We start from the raw sequence: 18,173 nt of genomic DNA on the forward strand, positions 1-18,173 counted from the left end.
CAATGCTCTTCTGCATATCTGCAAGACGATGCATGATTCTGTGAAGTAAGATTAACTTTTCTCATACTAATAACTTCACTTATGCGAAGTTTGGCTGCTTGGTGTACAGTTTCACACTTCTGAGGCTGTTTGTTTCATGGTGGATTAAGACATGAATCCAATTAGTGGTGAGGGAAGAGCTGTGCAGTGAAGTGGCAGCACATACCATTTGCTCTTTAATTATTGCTTTATTTTGAATACTGAAGCAGAATTTTAAAAGCAAAGTAGCAATGGTTTTGTAGAGTTTTCTAGTGAAGCAGAGACATTAAACAATACAATCTTTTAAAAATATTTTTGAGGATGAAACCAGTGTAATCTTTGAGTTACAGTGAATAATAAACGATTTCTGAGATTTCAGTGAATATGGAGCCATTAAAGCACAGATTGCCATATTCGCTTATAGGGTTTTTTGGGACACTTTTTTCAGCCATTACAAAAGGGTGTGAAATCTTTGAAAGGACACCTGGATGATCTCTAGGAACTTGAGTGGGGGAACTAGAATAGAGGAGAAGCTCTTGAACCATCTGTGTTTTTCCCCTAAATCCTCCTCTTTCTCTTTTCCCGTTGACTTGGGGTGCTGCAGTTGTTAGAGACCCTGGGTCCCCTGTTGCACCGTCACTATTTGAATAGCAGTTGTGTATAGGTCAGAACATTTTTTTCTTTTCTGTGCCACATGCCTTCTGATATGCCAAGTTCTCAGCAATTATGACTTGACATACCTGTAATTTCTGTTAATATTTATTTTAAAAATATTTATAAATAGGAAAAAAAGGGAGTTTATGTACCAAACTTAGACTATGACAATTTTCTTTCCATTTTTGTAGTACTTTGATGTAGAGTGTCTTAGAGTACTGGCCAGACATATGTAAGTCAAGCTTCCATCACATTCAGTTGGGCAATGTGGAAAACAATTTGGTTTGTGGGTAACTTGCAAAAATCACACGGAAGTCTGTGTCTGGTTGAAAATAGAGCCAGAATCACAATACTGCAAATTCTAGATCTTAAGAGCAAAAAATTTTCTTTTTTCTTCTGGTTTGGGTTGAGTAGAATTGTGAGGGCACAGTTTGTTCTGGCACTCTAAGCCCTGAGCCTCTTAGTATGGCAGATGCTGTAAAGGAACTTGTAACTTTCTCAGCCTTAATATGCTGTGAATGCAAGATTTATTGCCAATAAAGAAATCAGATTTGGCATTTAATTCCAATTTATACCAGCTAGAGTGCTGTACTTTGGGTTAGAGGACCTTATTTGGCTATATGTTGCACTAAAAGCCACTTCAACCTTTAAATAGAACAATATATTGAAGCTAAAACAGCTTATTAAAAAAATTAAGCAGTTTATGGCAATCCATATTTGGTACTTCCTCTGATATTTTGCCAAAACAGTTTTGATAGTTTGCTGAAATCCTTGAAATCCCTTAAACCAGCAGTTCTTTTAGCTGAGATGAGGTGGTGTACATCATTAGCTCGGTTCTGTTGTGCCATCTCTTATTGGCAAATCATCACAAATTCTAGCTAGCCTAAAGTAACTCCTATGTCTGTTTTTACAGAAGAGCTCCCAGCCCATTGTGTAGGGCTCACTGACCCCCGTAACAGCTGTCAGAGGATAACAGCCTTTAGACTGGAAACCTGTAACTGACCTGGAGATCTTATTACAAGTCTTCTGAGCCTTTCAGAGCCCATCAGTTGACTCTTTTGATTGGCAATACACTAATGAGCTAATCATACTGAGATTTTCTTTCCTCCTTTACTGAATCTGTATAATAAAACTATTGTTCTCTTCCCATCTGGTGTCTGAGCTAGGAAATTGGTAACTGATATACTGAAGGTCAAAGCTGGAGACAAGTATATAATAGTAAAAGGATTAAATTGTATTAGTTAATTGTAATTTAAATTTTTGTTCATCCATTTTCAGTGAAACAGATTTGAGTTATTGGATTTTCATGTGATGTACATTTGTTTCAAATCAGATTTGGACTCTTACTATAGAATAGGTATCTCTGATAATCTTGAAATAAACTCTTTTTACATATCAGTTTAGTTCAATTCTTACTAAAACATCAAAAAGGCAGCATTCTAACAAGGTCATGTTAATTATTTTTTAAATTATGTGGCAGGTGTAGTGGAAAAAAAACCCACCACCACCAAAAACCGCCAAACAAACAAAATAATAAACTAATGTTGTTCATAAAATAAATACATTAACCATTACATATACTATTTATTTTAAAAGCTTTTCCACTTGAATAGGATAACTTTCTTCTAAGAATAGATTTACTAATTTCTTTAGGTTTTTATAATCAATTCCTACTTGTTCTCATGCTGTAACACAAGACTGGCACAAGCCGTTTGCTTGTTGCAGTAAAGAACATTAACTTAGCTTATTTCTCTTCATACCAAAATCTGAGTTTCTGTAAAATATTAACAATTTTTACCTTTTTTTTTAAAAAAAAAAAAAGGAATTTAGTTTGATGTATGGTTGACTTACTGATATTAGTATTAAAATTAATTTTATTGCTTTATAACTAAAATTATGAACTTAGTGGTTTTAGCGTGCAGCAAATATTTTATATGGACACAACACTGTATAAATTAGTATGTATCATTTGAGCCTTTACAGATAAATAAGCAATATTCTAAAATTTACCATATAAATTTTCTCTTACAGTGCACTAACACTTGAGGATGAGAAAAGAATGTTAGCAGCTTTGATAAATGGATTCATAAAAATGGTGAGTGACAATTGTGTGCAACTGTTGGGGTGTACCTTATAGCTTGGATTTTCATGAGATCCCCATGAGAAACAGGTGCCTGTGTAGCTGAATCAGAGACTGTGTCTGACTTGCTTAAGACCATTGAAAACCCCAACTGGTGTATTTTAGTCAAATATGTATACATGTGTTGAAGGAAATATCATACAGTGTTGAAGCTGACATGGTGCAATTTGAGAGTTTAAAGTGTACTTTGTTTATTTAATCATATTTTCTGCTAGTTTTTTTAAATCTCATATAAAACATGGTAGGTATTTAAAAGTTAAACAGCAATTAAAGTCGTGCCTATTATAGCATCAGAGAGGTCACTGATTTATGTGAATGAAGTTCCACTACCCAGTTCTAAATGGAACCAATACCAGTTTTAAAAAGCACAAAATAAATATAACTTGCATGTTATTCTTATCTCTGTTTATCTCAATTTACAAATAAGATGATTTGTATAATCAAATTAGTAGTCCCACAAAAACTCCAGTTGTTTTGTCTTGAAATTAATTTTTAACCCTTCCTCTTATCCCGGTAAAATCTTTTGTTCTTGTCTGTTGTGTTTGAGATGTCGGGTTGTTTTAGGGAGAAGTTCTCAAGCTTTTTTTGTTCTCTAACCAGGTCCTTTCAATGCTTGACGTTTCTTTCACATAGTCAGAGCTGACGGGCTTTGTCTCTACTTGTCCTCTTTGTTCTTTGTTGCAACTGTATGAATTTATCTCTAGATGGTTGCTTTCTCTTCAGCTATAATAATTTGCTATTTAATATGTTTTTAATATAATTTTGCTTTATTAAGTTTTATATGCAGTATAATATTGTATAATTTCCTTTAGGAGGTTTTCCAGGTTTTCCCACATTGAATAATATTTGATGTGGCTTTATAGCCTTGGTTTAGGGGGAAAAAAAAAATCCCACAGCAGCAAAATGACTAGTTATAAATTTTAAACCAGCACACATCAAGATGTGGAGGGAAAAGCAGCTGTAATAGTCATCCTTACAGTCAGGCTTTTTTGTGGAAGATGTTACATTTTTAGAGAAGCTTTCTTGTGACTAGAACTCAAGAATCAGCAGTTGCACACATAGAGGAAAGGCAGAGACATTTGTCTGTAATGTAAGAAGCAATCCTTTGTTTTCTGGTGCAGTTCCTTTGATCTTTCACTGTATGGATTAAATGTAATTTTTATTTTAATTCTGTAAAAACTTCTTTCTCATGTGGCTTGAGAAATAATAAATAATGTAACCTTTACTTCTATTAGGAAAAAAATCCACTTGAATACATAAATGTAGACTGCCTGGAGACTTTCTCTTGCTAGGCTTTTAATTGACAGCTGAGACACTCCAGCTGACAGTACTTGGGTTTTTTTAAATCTGGAGGGTTGGAAGTAGGGTGTTCTCACACAAGGGTTGTTTTTGACTTCTCTTCTTTCCTGACAGCATGCAAGGTTGCAGGCTTTTGTCATGCTATATAAGCACGTATTTATTAACCAAACTCAAGGGAAACCTGCTTTTCTTACTCGTATATCTAGTTAGGAAAATGCTGGTTTCTCTTGGAGGCCCTTTAGCAACTAGTAATTACAGGTTCACTGATCTGTTTCTATTTTTCTGAAGGTTTTTTGTTGTGCTTTTTTAAGTATGAACTATACCAAGCCTTTGTCCCTGTTCTGTAAAGAATCAAGAGTTCTAGTTTCGTAAACACTTTATGAATCTAGTATTTAAATTTTGTTTTCTTGATAAATACTTGATCTGTAAAGTAGATGATCATGTGGAGTATGGACAAAAAACCCTAAAAAAAAGAGGGTTTTTTCTTATCAATATATGGGGATTTTGACTTCTGAATATCTGTGGTTTATCTACATGCAGTTTTATATTTCTTAAAGTTAATGGCCTACAATGGTAAAATCTAAGGGGTTTTTTTTTTGTCTTTTATAGGTTTCTTTTGGACGCGATTTTGAACAACAGCTGAGTTTCTATGTTGAAGCCAGGTCAATGTTTTGCAATCTGGAGCCTGTTCTAGTCCAGTTGATTCATGTAAGCCACATTTTATCTGCATTAATCTTAGTAAGTGGGGATGTATTTCCAGTTCTCCCATTCCCTGCCCAGGTTATTGGTCTGTGTCAAAGTGAGTCTGAATTCATTTTATCAGGTTTTTTTAAAGTAGACTTTGATCTCATCTCGTTATCACTCCAAACTCTCTGAAGTTCTTGGATGACAGGCATGCATGGTGTCGTTGCAACAAAGAACACTGGCTGTCTTGCAAGAGATTTCATGTCTGATAAAATAAATAGTGCTTTTGTGCATTCAGAATTTGGGTTCTCTCTTCTATAATCCTCTATCTAGGAGAGATTAGACTGTGTCTTGCTGCAGATACAGGCAGAGTCCTGCTGTGGCTGGGAAGGTTAATCTCTTTTGTGTATTGAATCACATGTCAGGTGAGCATTAGCTGCATCTGATTCCTTTGCAACATTTTATCTTCTCTTAAATCCTTTTATCATTTTGTTTTTGTTTTTTAATACGTTATGTTAGCTGGAAATTATGATTTTTACACCAGGAAGGAGGTGGTGACAGCACTATGGCTGGGAGGCGAGGTTGGATCTAAAGTCTTAAATAAATCAACACATCTGCCTTTACAAAGCTTCAGAATCATATTTGCTTTAAGGAACAGTCACTAAAATTCTCCAAGTGAAAACTAAATAGTATAGTGAGGGCAACACCATATTGGGGTCCCTTTTGACAGTTTCTGTTCTCTAAATGCATGCAGTAAAACATGCAGTTTGTTATTTGCTGCTGACCTAATAAATCTGTGCATTTTTCTTAATGATTTGCTTTTGGTTCTTATGTGTAGTCTGTGAACCAACTAGCAATGGAAACAAGAAAGGTGATGAAAGGAAATCATTCCAGAAAGACTGCTGCGTTTGTCAGGGTAGGTCTGACTCCAATAAACTTTAAGACTGCCTTCTTAGCAGATAATATTACCTACTGCCACTTAAGTTTATAAGTTTTGCAAGGACAATATGTTACTATTTTTTTGACAGTGTTTATAGTCTCATTTTGTCTTGTTAATGTTGATATTTTCTCTCTAAAGCCAAATGCTGCAGTTTAAGAAAAAAAGACCCAGAGCATCTAATAGCATCTTTGTGTTAAAAAATAGCAGCAAGATCAATTCCCTCCCCAAAGGAAAGTTCGCTGAAGAGGTGTTTATGCGAATTCTAGAAAGCTCAACTTTTCAAATTCTATTTGAAATAAAATACTTAATTCTTGTGTAACTCAATCATAGAGAGAATGGGAGTAGGGGGAAAAGAATATGTTTAAACTTCTGTCTCATAATATCAATGTTGTTCTGATGAAATCAGTATTTGAATTTCAAATAAAGTACTCCTTTTGGCTTTAGTGCCTCTGAGTGTGTGTAGGTATCGTTAAATGAGCTTGGAACTATGCACTGGTTATGCAGGTGGCTTGTGCTCCTCTCTTCACACCTAAAACGTAGCAACCAAGTTATCTTACTGTGTTGTGAAGGTGTTTGCATATGCTACCATTAATGAGTGGATTTTTGTTCATGGCACCTGTGCATGGTGTCCTGGACAAAGGACAGCTAGGGTGACACTGGCCACCTTCTGTGTGCCTGGAAGCCACTCGCTCCATCGAGGTGCTTGGGCTGCTCCGGCAGGTCTGGTGCTGCAGCATGGGACATGGGGCTGTGGGGCTGATCTGCTTCCTCCCCAGTATACACAGTGCCCCTGCTTTGACCAGCTTGGCAGATGACTGTCCCTGAGGACCCCTAGTCTGCTTTTCTAGTTACATTTTGGTCTTGAGCTGCAAGCTGGTTACTTGAGGAGAGGGGAACTTTTTGAAATAGAGTCTGAGTAATTTTTGTGCTAATCTGCTTATGCCTAGTAACAATTATTGTTATAATTATTGAAACAATGAGAAATTTGAAGTTGCTGATTTTGGATTTCACATAATATTTACTTTTTATTGAAAGTCTTTCCCAAAACTGATTTACAGATTTTGATTCCTGATCCTGTATGAAATCAGTAATGATCGCTGTAACTCTGAGTTAGGAATTTTCTTCAGTTTCTTGTTTTTATTTGCTTTAGGCTTGCGTTGCCTTCTGCTTCATTACAATTCCATCTCTGAGCAGTATCTTTACACGTCTGAATCTGTATCTACACTCTGGGCAGGTTGCTCTGGCAAATCAGTGCCTTTCACAAGGTAAGGCATGAACTTGTCTACTTAAAGGTTTTCTTATTTTAGAGATATTTCTAGCTGTGAATTAGAACTTGGTTGAAATCATAAGTCATATAAACATATTTATGATGTAATTAAAATACAGCCCTGTTTCAAGCACTGTTATAGTGAAAACTTGTAATATTAAAGCAACTCTGCAATTCTAACACTAATCCTGCGATCTAAATAACCAAGACAGCTGACTCTCGTTGACATAGTCATAGCTATGAGGTAGGTTGTCCTAAATTACTTTGAAATTATGGAAAGCAAGGAATGTTTTTCTGCTGTGTAATTATGCAAGCTCTCTAATCCCAAATGATGTGCTTTTTCTAACTGTGGAAAAAGAAACCAGTTCATCTGTGTAGTAGTTCAAAGGCTGACAAAATCCTGGAATGAGCTGGATAAGAATTAAAACTTAGGTCAATGTCACCAGGAACTTTCTGTCACAGTGCATGTGTGATAAACGCTTAGCTAAGAAAATATGCCACTATATCAGAGTGAAACAATGGAATAATACCTGGTAATATGAAGAACAAAAAATATATTTTATTTTTTTGATCTGAATTACTGATTGAACCAGGGTCTGAGTACAATTTTTAGCCATCCTGTTAGCTCAGTCTTCAGTAATTGGAAATTCTGACAAAAAGTGATTTGGGGAAACAAATTGGTGCTACTCTGGGACCAGAGTGAGCATTAAATCTGTATCACCATTTAATATGATCTTGTTCCTGTTCATATCACAAATGCAAGACTGTTACCTATTCTGAAAGCTTTCTCATACTTTTAACTGTTTGCAGTGTCTTCCTTCTCCTTTTTGAAGTGATGTCACTCTACTTTGTTTTGCAGTTTTAACACTGACTTTAAATGGCTGCTTTCCAATGGTAAATGCTTTTCCATTACATGTTTTCAGTGGAGCTGTGAGAGTAATAAATTGGATTACTTTGCAACATCTTTTGTTGTGGCTATTAATTCTTTGTTTTAGCTCCGTGCTTCTTCACGAGAGCTTGTTTTCCAAGCTCTGCATTTACCAGTAAGTTCCAGCTGCACAAACAAGCTGACTTAGGATGCTGATTAAGACTTTTTAGTACAGGGTGACTGTTGTATTTCTTTGTTTTGAAGCTGATGCTGCCCGTGTAGCAAAGCAGAGGGATTTAGGGTAAAGCTGGCTGTTGTGTCAAGTATGTTGTGCAAATAAAAGAGCTGCAAAGTCTGTTGTTGTGCAGTTAGTATTGTGCAGTTTCTTTGTAGATAACAGAATTTACCAAAAATGGACTTGCTTTTTCTCCTTGTGGTACTTTGTTTAATTGACCCCACTAACCTTATCTTTTGTATCGATTTTTTTTATTGTTGCTGTATTGCAATGCATCTCTTGTTGGAAGCAAATCCAAAGCAGTTTTTCTGTAATATTTGGTCTTTGAGGACTATGCCCACACCATGCTGGGACCCACATTGTGGTTTAATAATATTCCAATCTATAAACTGCTTTCCCACTATTTTTGTCATCCAAGTCATCTCTGAGTGAGACTCCTGGGCCCCCATAATTGTCCACATTTTTCAGTGTGAGGGTTTATAAATGTGCACAGCTGCTGTTTGACATGTGAACGCGGTGCACTCACTAAACAATGAATAGGATCCTTGTCTGAAATCTTTTAAGGTAGCAGGTAAATGCAAAGTATTATGAGTTCAGTCTTTAAAATGCATATTTATTATTCACTCTCTCTTGAATTTTAGACCCACAAGCTAAAGAGAGGATTTGATCCATCTCAGTTTTTGTTGAAATGAAGCACATGCAAAATTGGTGTTCAGTAACTCACTTCATTTAACAAGGTTTTATTGCTATACACTTTACTTCCTATAGAAAAGCTATTTTGGGCATAATTTGTATTCAGAGAGATGTCACTTGCACGAGTAATTTAGCATGTGTTAACCGGTTAGGCAACAGTGACGCCAGTCTTGAAACATTTTTTTGTGAACTGTCTTTGCATATTCTGGTGTATTGTAGTCAGATAACCTGTCCTTGAAAGTTACTTTTAACAGAATTTAATCTGTATCTCAACTGAATCAATTTAATTTGTATAAGAAGTACTGATTAATTCATAACAGCAAATTTAAATCCAGTCAGTTAACTGAATTAACTGATGCAAATTAGACATTGATCTACTAAAGCCAACGCAGCATGAAGTGAAGTTTTCAGAATGTGCAATTAATGATAGCATTAGGCTAGGAAGTGAAATTGTGCCTTGTGTGTAACCTTTATTTCATGCTGATTGGAGTGAGCTTAATCAGTTTAAAATTGGGAAGAGAAATAAAACTGAAAGGTAATGTACCTGATCTGATAGCTGAGTCACCAGTGGGGTGTGCATGTGCATGCAGTTTCTCTTTAAAGATTACAGCTGTTGTTTTCAGTGACTTAAATTCTTGCTTTTTAAAAAAAATGAGTTCCTACAGGGAGTCTAGCTATTTCAGTGAGATGAGTTTTCACTTACAGATGTAACAAAATTGAATTTCACAGGGCAGACTTCTGTTGGCAATAGGAAGATTAAATTGCCAATGTATTTAACTTGAAAAAGGAGTAAAGTGACCTATTGGGGTAGATAAGAGGAATTTAAAAGATTGGGGTTTTTTATAAAGAGGATGTGCAGGCCATAACAGTGAATAGTTTGCCAGTCTGAGGATTGCACTGATAAACTGCCAACAACTGGCGAGTCACAGCTAATGTGCTTATCACTGGTGGAGTTTGGTTTTTGCCTCATTCACAATCTCAAGGGGCAGTGGAAGTAGATTATCAGTGTCTCACTGTTCCAACTTCCTCTATCAAATCAGAGCCTTGCCTGCTGGGCTTTGCCACACTGTTAATCAAAGCAACTATGTGGTGATTGTCTGAACTCACTCAAATACTTCAGTATTAGAAAGCTGTAATTGTAATTTTTCTTGGGATAGATTTTGTTTAATACAATTGAATTGGGTCAGAAACATGAATTTATAGGTTCATTAAAAGTCCAGTATTAATTCACTGACAGATGTCTGTCCAGGTATGTTGCTCAACATGTATTAAACATGACTCTTGTCTCTTTTGCCTCCAGCTCCCAGAAAGTGCTTTAAATAAAATTAACCCGTAATTACATTCAGAATATTTTAGGTGATTTTGTCCTGGATACATAGTTTGTACCTCTGGAGAGCTTATTAACAGCCCTCCTTAGAAAAGAAGATCCTAGATTTTAGGGAGATGTGCTTTTCCTTTTTTTTTCAACTGAGCCACAGAACGTTGCATGGGGCCAGCACAGAATAATAAATTCTCATTGGTCATACTTTCTGTCACAGGGAGCGCTCAGACTACGGTGAGATTAAATGCATGCTCCATTGTGTCACTTTCTGGATTTCTGGGATATAGGTATTATTTTAATTGCACACATTTCCTACCTGTGGAAATGTGGCTTTTGTCTGTCAGAGAACAACCAGTGATTTTTTTATTTGTTGGTCACAGCTTTCAGCAGGTGGGTAGAGATGACGCAATTTTCTGGTAAGATGTGTTGAGTGGCATTTTTATTTTAAAGGCTGTGAAATCCTTGCCTTACTTCAGAAGTAACATGCTGAGTGAGTAAAGTAATTAAACTGATTCTATGTGAGTAATTTCACTAGGATATTGTCAAACATAAAACTTCATAAAAATGGAGAGTCTTTCTCCCCCAGATCAACTGATGCAAATCTTTTTGTTTAGCAAGCGCAGATTTTAATTCTGAAGCATACTGTGCTTAAAGTACTTCTAGATATTTGTTCTGTTCTTCAGATGTAGATGAAACACAGTTTCACAAGTAGATTGCAAAAGGAATTTCTTTTTCTACTTCAGAGAATGTTACTTTTCCATGAATATATCTAAATATGACAGGCTTCAGACACACTTTGGAGAGAGTACAGTATGGAATATCTGAAGAGTAATTTTTAATCACAGTCTAATCATAGAATCATAGAATGGTTTGGATTGGAAGGGACCTTAAAGATCATCTAGTTCCAACCCCCCTGCCATCAGCAGGGAGACCTTCCACTAGACCAGGTTGCTCAAAGCCTCATCCAGCCTGGCCTTAAACACTTCCAGGGAGGAGCATCCACAACTTCCTTGGGCAACCTAATGTTTTAGTGTATTTTCTTGGTACCATTAGATAACAACTTTCAATACTTCTTCTTAATCTCCTAAAATCTTTATGGATCTGATATGAATGGAATATAAATAGAGAGAATTTGAGGTAAAGAATTTAGGGAAATAAGAACCTGAAGAAGTTTTCTCAGCTACAGATTTTGGGACTTCTTGGCTTATGCTTCCCTGATGAGATCTGTATATGCTGTATCTGTTATCTTTTTAAATACTTTTTTTCTTGAAGGCAGCAAGGTAGCTCTGGGAGAATCTGACGAGATACTGTTTTCCTTACTAGTAATACTAAATGTTGCTTTATTTAAGCAAAATGATGATTTGTACTGTTACCTGGGATTTCCACAGATGGAAACTTCTCCCATTCACTGAGTTTTTTCTTGTTTCTTTCTTTATTCCAGCCAATAGCTTTTCTATATGATTTGAGAGAGGTGACATCTCTGTAAGCTTTTCAGACTAGCATTTGATATCAGTTTGTCCGTTCTACAAGTCCATGACCTGTTTTTGCAAGTGTCCAGTAGCATCTACTAAGGGAACATAAAGGAGACAATAATGTAGAACAATGCTTCCTGGCTTTCAGCTGCAGGTTGTTTAAATACATCCTTCAACAAAGGTTGCATATGAACCACGGTATTTAATAAAAATAGATGGACTAACCCTTAGGAATGTAATTTCTTAGTCAGTTTTACTTTTTGGCCTTTGTAACTTCATGTGACATTGAGTTCCACAGTTAAATGCTACTTAGAAATCTACTAATTAGGAATGTGTTTCTGTATGTTTTTTAAATGTTAGGTGAGTGTTTCAGTACATGCAGCTGATCTACTAGTGATACTGTGAAAAATTCAGTCATCCTTGGTTTGTTTTCTTCATGCTGTCTGTCAGATGATGGACTTCATAAGTTCCTGAAGAATTTGTGTTAATATAGTCTTTTTTAATAAGGAAACAATTCCATGCCTTAGTACCTTTTTAATCTTCTTTTTATCCTTTTGGAAACAGGAAAATCAGGACTGTATTCCAGGTATAAATGCACAACAGCTATATAAATGACACCTCAGTTTTCCATTACTGTCCTAATGATTCTTGTAATTGCCTTGCCTTTCCACAGCTGTTGAGGATGTAGTTTTCAGGAAACTATCTATAATGACTTGAAAATCTTTCATGAGATGTATCTGCGATGCTTTGCAGTCGCGTTCCAGACTAGTCTGCAGACATTGTCACCTCCCAGCTCATTGTAAGGACGTGTCTCTCCGCAAAACCTTTCTGCTCCTTTCTCCTTCCACCTCATCTGTTACTAAGTTATGAATCCTCAGGGGGACTTTCCTCCTTATCTTTTCTTAGATGAGTTGTTTTAAAAGCCTTTTGTATGAGGAAGATTGGTGGGGTTTTGTTTGTTTGGTTGGGGTTTTTTAAAATTCTGAGTATTTGCATTGTCTGGATCACTTTTAAACACAAACTTGCTGATTCTTTGGAAAATTTGAGAGACTTCTGAGGAATGATTTCTCTTTGCAAAAAACATACTGACTTTTCAGTGTTGTACCATTATGTATCTCAATGTATCTCATTTTTTCACCCCATAATAACCAGGAGAAACTGCAATATTTAACTATAGCATTTATTATTTCAAAGTTTCCATTATTACTAATGGAGCTCTCTTTGAAGACTGCTGACGATACTTTACCTCACAGCCTTTAGGGATTACATGAAATTTAGAGAGGCACGCTGAAATTTGTGGTCAGTGGTTTTTGGAGTTTTTTGGGGGGAGGGTAGTGTGTGTTGCATTTACTGACAACAACTTAACAATAAAATATCTTGTATCCAGTGGTTTTGCTCACACTGTATAATTTCCCTGTACTAATCTTCCCTTCCACTTATGCCTCTGCATGCCTTTGTCTGGAAGTACCAAGGCCTTGCTAACAACTTATAATCAAGCAATTCCTAAAACTAGCACTGGCTAGCTTCTTCAACATAATTACTTTTTTATCTTCAGCTAATTCATAGTATGAAATAGCATGAATTAACATCGTACATTCCACTTCATCAAGCAGCCATGCATTCATTGCCTTATTTCATCTTTGTTACTTCAAATAATTCTTTGTAGTTCCTGGGTTGGAATTGATGGGTAGAGGGTTTTAAGATGGAGAATGTTCAATAGCTCAAGGGAAAACCACATTTCAACAATGTGACAGAACTCTTAACAGTGACCTCACCAGTGTGAGGAGAAGGAGTTCCAAATGTTTGCAATTCTTGGTCGTCAAAACAGTAATGTGTTAATTTATTTAACAGAAATAAAAAAGGCAACCAAAAACCCCATGCTTGCTTCCTGTTAATTTTTTGCACTGGAGTACAAGGCTTCATTCAATTTCCAACATCTGTCAGGTGTGGAAGCAAAATCTTTGGAGTATTAAAATATGCTTGCTGGTGTTGTAGGACACGAAGGTGACGTGGAATGCAGAACACTGCGTATGGTCCCTGGTTTTGTCCTTTGGGTCAACTTAGCCTTGTGTAATTGTATCTGTGACTAAAAATAGTTTGTGTAGGTATGTCAAACTCGCTCTCTTTTGCTCTTTGAAGGTGGACTTAAGGAGCTTAATTGTTTTCCTGTCTCTAATGGCTTTGTTCCTCCTTGTTTTTTTTACCTGCTTGAAATCTTAAATTAGTACCGTTTAATTGACTATCACAGATGCAGCAAATACAATGTAAGCTATATTTTAATATGTAGAGAGATTGCTGTATAGAAATATATAGAGGTACATACATTTGTGTGTATGTATAATTAAATGTGTGTGTATGTACCATAATGAATAGTGACAACAGCAAAACATTCAACACCAATTTCACTTCCTTTTCTGTAGGAGGGTATTACTGGAAGTGCTGACTTGGATATCCAAGACTATTAGTTTTCATAACCTGAAGGTCAGCATGTATGCTCGGGGGAAAGATTTATAGGATTATGGTCAACCAAAATGAAGGAGCTGCTGTGAAAGGATAAATTTAGTGAAGCATGAAGTATGTCATGTTCGGAGCACTGCACAAGATATTAACAGCAGTCTGGGAAGACTTTATCATGATGATTTGTTGTAATGCACAGGCTGCTCTCCCCTTATCCAACTTAACAGTGCCTCACTTTAGAAGCGGTATTGTACTTTAGACAGATAAGAAAACAGCATCCTTCACCAGAAGAAGACTTTATCTTCTTTTTTTTAAAAAAACCAAAACAACAACAAACCAATAACATAACATCATTGTGGTTTTTTGGTGCTTTTTAGATGGTTCCTTATAGCTTTTTGGAAGCCAGAAAAAGTGAGTGTATGGTTCTGTCTTGAAACATCTCTACAGTAATAGCTTTATAAATTGACTTTTAAAAGATATAGAAAAAGCACTGTTGCATAACCTCATAATTACTGTAATTCAGAATTAAACACTGATACTTACTTTATACTTATTAAGAAAATAGCACTTCTGGTGACTAAATAGCACTAAATAGCTAACAACCTATTTAGTAAACTTCCTCCAAACTCAGAGCATATGATGCACACTCTGACACCTCTCTACAATTGAATTAGGGTGGTAGTGTTTGGAGGACAGTTAGTTTTCTGCATAGTCTCTAATAAAGCCTTTGCATTAATGTGAGTTTACTTTATTTTTGCTTCTTAGGGAGCATGTCTACCTTGGGTGAATGTGCTTTTAGTGTTCCAGCGTAAGGTGGAAGGAGGCAAGGAAGAAAATTAAGTGTGGGGGCAAGAGCCTTGCTGTCTCCCCATTGTGCTGAGATAGTGACCGGAGGTGGGGGCTTGCAGGGTGACCTGCATCACAACCATGCAGCAGGGGCAAGGGGACAGCGGCCGCCTGGAGAAGGCAGGGAGGCAGCAGCTGTGTGACTGCTGTGGCTAGGGAAGATTTTTGTGATGGAAGCACAAGAGGAGCTTGTTGCAGCAAGGGCAGGGCCCAGTGAGCTGTCTGTGGTGTGGATGGGTCTCTCCTTGTTCCCAGCAGCAGTCACTTGAAGAGGAGGAGCTGGGTACACAGCTCCTGTGGCAGGTCTGGCGAGGGAGCTCATGTCTCTGGAGGTGCTCAACCAGATGAGAAGGCAGCTCTCATTTGCAGCAATGCCAGGAGGTCAGAAGTGTAAATCGAATCAAATTGCAGTTTTTCATAGTGAAGATAAGAGGTTTTGGTTTTGTGCTAAGGCAGAAGTTTAGAGGAGGATGTTTAGGACTTCGGTTGCTGGGAGAGCAGACAGTAAACTAAGGTGAGGTACTTTGCAGCTCTTCTCTTTTCTTGTGGAGACTGCTGCACACATTCCTGTCCCTTTATGAAATAACTTCAGAAGCAGGAGTATTCTCTGCACAGACATGGGTACTTTGGTATGCAGACTATTTTCTGACACACATCTTTTCATTTGTCTGTTCATATGTTTTGATTATATGGTGATATGGGGCTTGCACTTTTTTTTTTCTGCTGAGACAACTGTGGAAGTGACAGCAATTAATGTACTTGTGCTAGAATGTACATCTGCTGCTGCTCTCCTTCCTTTAATAAAGCTCAGAGAAAGATTACTTACCTTCCTTTGGGCTGGCTGTGTAAACTTATATGTTGTTTGAAATAAATAAAAAACCTATTCTTTCACCTCAAAATAAACATACTGAATAAAAGGCAGGATGGTGTTTGACTGAAGGGGTCTGCGTTCCAAGCACTGAAAAGTTCAGAAGGGCTTGAGCACTTGTGTGCTGAGAAGAAATAAAGAGTCAGAAGAATTACAGTTTTTCCAAAGCACATGCTTCACTGGTATTCCTCATAAGCTTAAATTAGATACCAGTTGGTACTATATTTAGCAAATTTGCTTGGAGTCTCATGTGCTCAGATGAATTTTTCCAGAGCAGGCTGCACTCCGGGAAATGCCGGTGCATGCCTGTCAGTGGTATCTCCATCCCAGTCATGTTACACCTCTTGGCTCTCACCAAGAATTCTCTCTTTCTCTTTGCTGAAACTTGATTTCATGGCCTCAGTCTCTGTTCCTGTAAAATAAAGATACAGAATTAATTCTGAAGTATATGGCTAAACAGCGTGAATGGGATTTGGATACATGGGTATTTTGGAATGTAGCAAAGAAAGTGCAAAAGAATGCTGCTGTCAGAAATTTTTTTGTGAACTCTTAGCGTATATAAGGAGGTCTTCTAGGGTAAGATGGAAAATAGTGGTTTTAATTTCTAAGTATTAACTTAATAAACTGAGGAATGGATGTTCTAGCAGTTTGGGGTCTGTTTTTTTTTTTTTTTTTTGTAGGATTAGAGACATAAAGAGTTATGAAAAACTTCTTAATAGCTATTTTGCCAAGGCCATAATGGTGGATGGTTTCTATAATTCCTGTATTGTGATTCTTGGAAAGAATAATTTTGTCTAGGTAACCAGCAATACTTCAGGTTCTGGTACAATATTAATATTTTAAGTAAAATGACTGCAAATACTTAGAAAAATGAAGTTGTCTATACTTCCATATAAGTTAAAAGGAACATACATACATACATACATATATATATATATATAAAAACCCAGCCTTTTGTGAATGAATTTGTGAACAAGTTAGCATGATCTAATATGCTTTTTTCCCCTCCTTTGGATTCCCCATTCTCCTGGCATAAGCATTTCTTTAGATGTCAGTTTTTAATTGTGTGCTATTTTTTTTTTCTTTTATACACAATATATTTGAAACAATGGTGTCCTCTTGTTAAGCAAAGGGGAAGAGTTATAATTTCAGAATTCTCAAGTGATGTGGGAACTTCTTTTGAAAAAATGACATCACTTGAATTACCACAGATTTGACCGCTGAGTCTCGAGTTTCTTTGCATTTAAGCATACGTACATTTTCTGTAGCCTGTCTGAAACAAACTCAAAGCAACCACTGAATCTCAGGCATGACTGCCACCGCAGTTGGAGTGATAATACAGTCACTTATTTTTATTTTGTAGCTGATGCTTTTTTCAAAGCTGCAGTGAGCCTTGTTCCTGAAGTGCCCAAAATGATCAGTGTAGATGGAAAGATGCGACCTTCTGATGCCTTCCTCCTGGAATTCCTTTGTAATTTTTTTTCCACGTTATTAGTTGTTCCGGTAAGTTGTGTGTGTGTGAATAGCACATAGGCTAGTAGACCATTTTGACTTTCCTGATTAAAAATTTAGAGTAGACTGGGCTTTTGGGAGTGGGAGATGCAGTGGTTGGTTTTCCATCAACAAGCTGAACCGATTTGCTCCTTGGCTGCAAAATCACTCACTGCAGTGCAAAATGAGGAGGCAGAGCAGTTGTTCAGAGGTAGATGTACAGCATTGCCTCTCTCAGTAGCCCCTTGCACCTAACTGGATTTGGAGTAGAGAGAAATCTCACCATCATTTAACTGTGTAAATATAATTTACTGTTTTAATAGATCCTTGCAGAAAAGTTGTATTTTAGCTGAGCACTCATAAAATCTAGTACCCGAGGAGAGGAAGAATATAGAGCTCTAGTTTCTGTTAATTTCAGTTACTTTATTTGTTATAGAGTGCCTAATCTTTTGAGTCAAAACAATAAGTAGAAGATGTGTTTTGGCATAACCTTCCTCTTCTAATGAATATTTTACAAAATACTACCATTCTACACCCTTCCAATTTTTAACTAATTGTCTAGTTTAAATAGAGAGATATGTGTAATTTTCCTTCCTATATTTTAAACTGTAGCTGAAAGATGAGGAAAAATTGTAAACTAATCCGGAAGACCTGAGAGAAGACTTATGTAACCAAGGTATTTTGTTGACCTTAGAGAAGAAAGACAGGCCTTTGACTCAGAAGATTTCGCTGTGGTGGAAACCTAACGCTTGAAGATTTTACCTCCCTCTGTTAACAGCTCATTTCAGAGCTGGTCTGCCTAGATCCAGTTTATGATTATGGGTCAAACGGGCATTTTGGAAGGAAACTGAAACAAATTTTTAAATGGATTTGCAGGAAGCACACTTCAGAAAAGTAGTTGTCAGTTTTAATTATATTGT

The 18,173-nt window shown here is 36.6% G+C and overlaps 1 protein-coding gene across 1 annotated transcript in view; it reads left to right on the forward strand.

Moving 5' to 3' along the window:
- The window catches only part of VPS35L (VPS35 endosomal protein sorting factor like), a gene marked incomplete at its 5' end in the record, with an annotated part of 49,963 nt that overhangs the window by 22,623 nt on the left and 9,167 nt on the right, over window positions 1-18,173 (forward strand). Inside the window, 6 exons of the mRNA XM_010164954.2 lie at window positions 1-45; window positions 2,704-2,767; window positions 4,721-4,819; window positions 5,634-5,711; window positions 6,886-7,000; window positions 17,126-17,265. The exon at window positions 1-45 is cut by the window's left edge and continues 27 nt beyond it. Coding sequence (XP_010163256.2) covers window positions 1-45; window positions 2,704-2,767; window positions 4,721-4,819; window positions 5,634-5,711; window positions 6,886-7,000; window positions 17,126-17,265 — 541 coding nt within the window. The remainder of the gene's footprint in view (window positions 46-2,703; window positions 2,768-4,720; window positions 4,820-5,633; window positions 5,712-6,885; window positions 7,001-17,125; window positions 17,266-18,173) is intronic.

The sequence above is a fragment of the Antrostomus carolinensis genome, unplaced genomic scaffold, assembly GCF_000700745.2.
Source record: "Antrostomus carolinensis isolate BGI_N321 unplaced genomic scaffold, ASM70074v2 scaffold14393, whole genome shotgun sequence".
NCBI classification, from domain to species: Eukaryota; Metazoa; Chordata; class Aves; order Caprimulgiformes; family Caprimulgidae; genus Antrostomus; species Antrostomus carolinensis.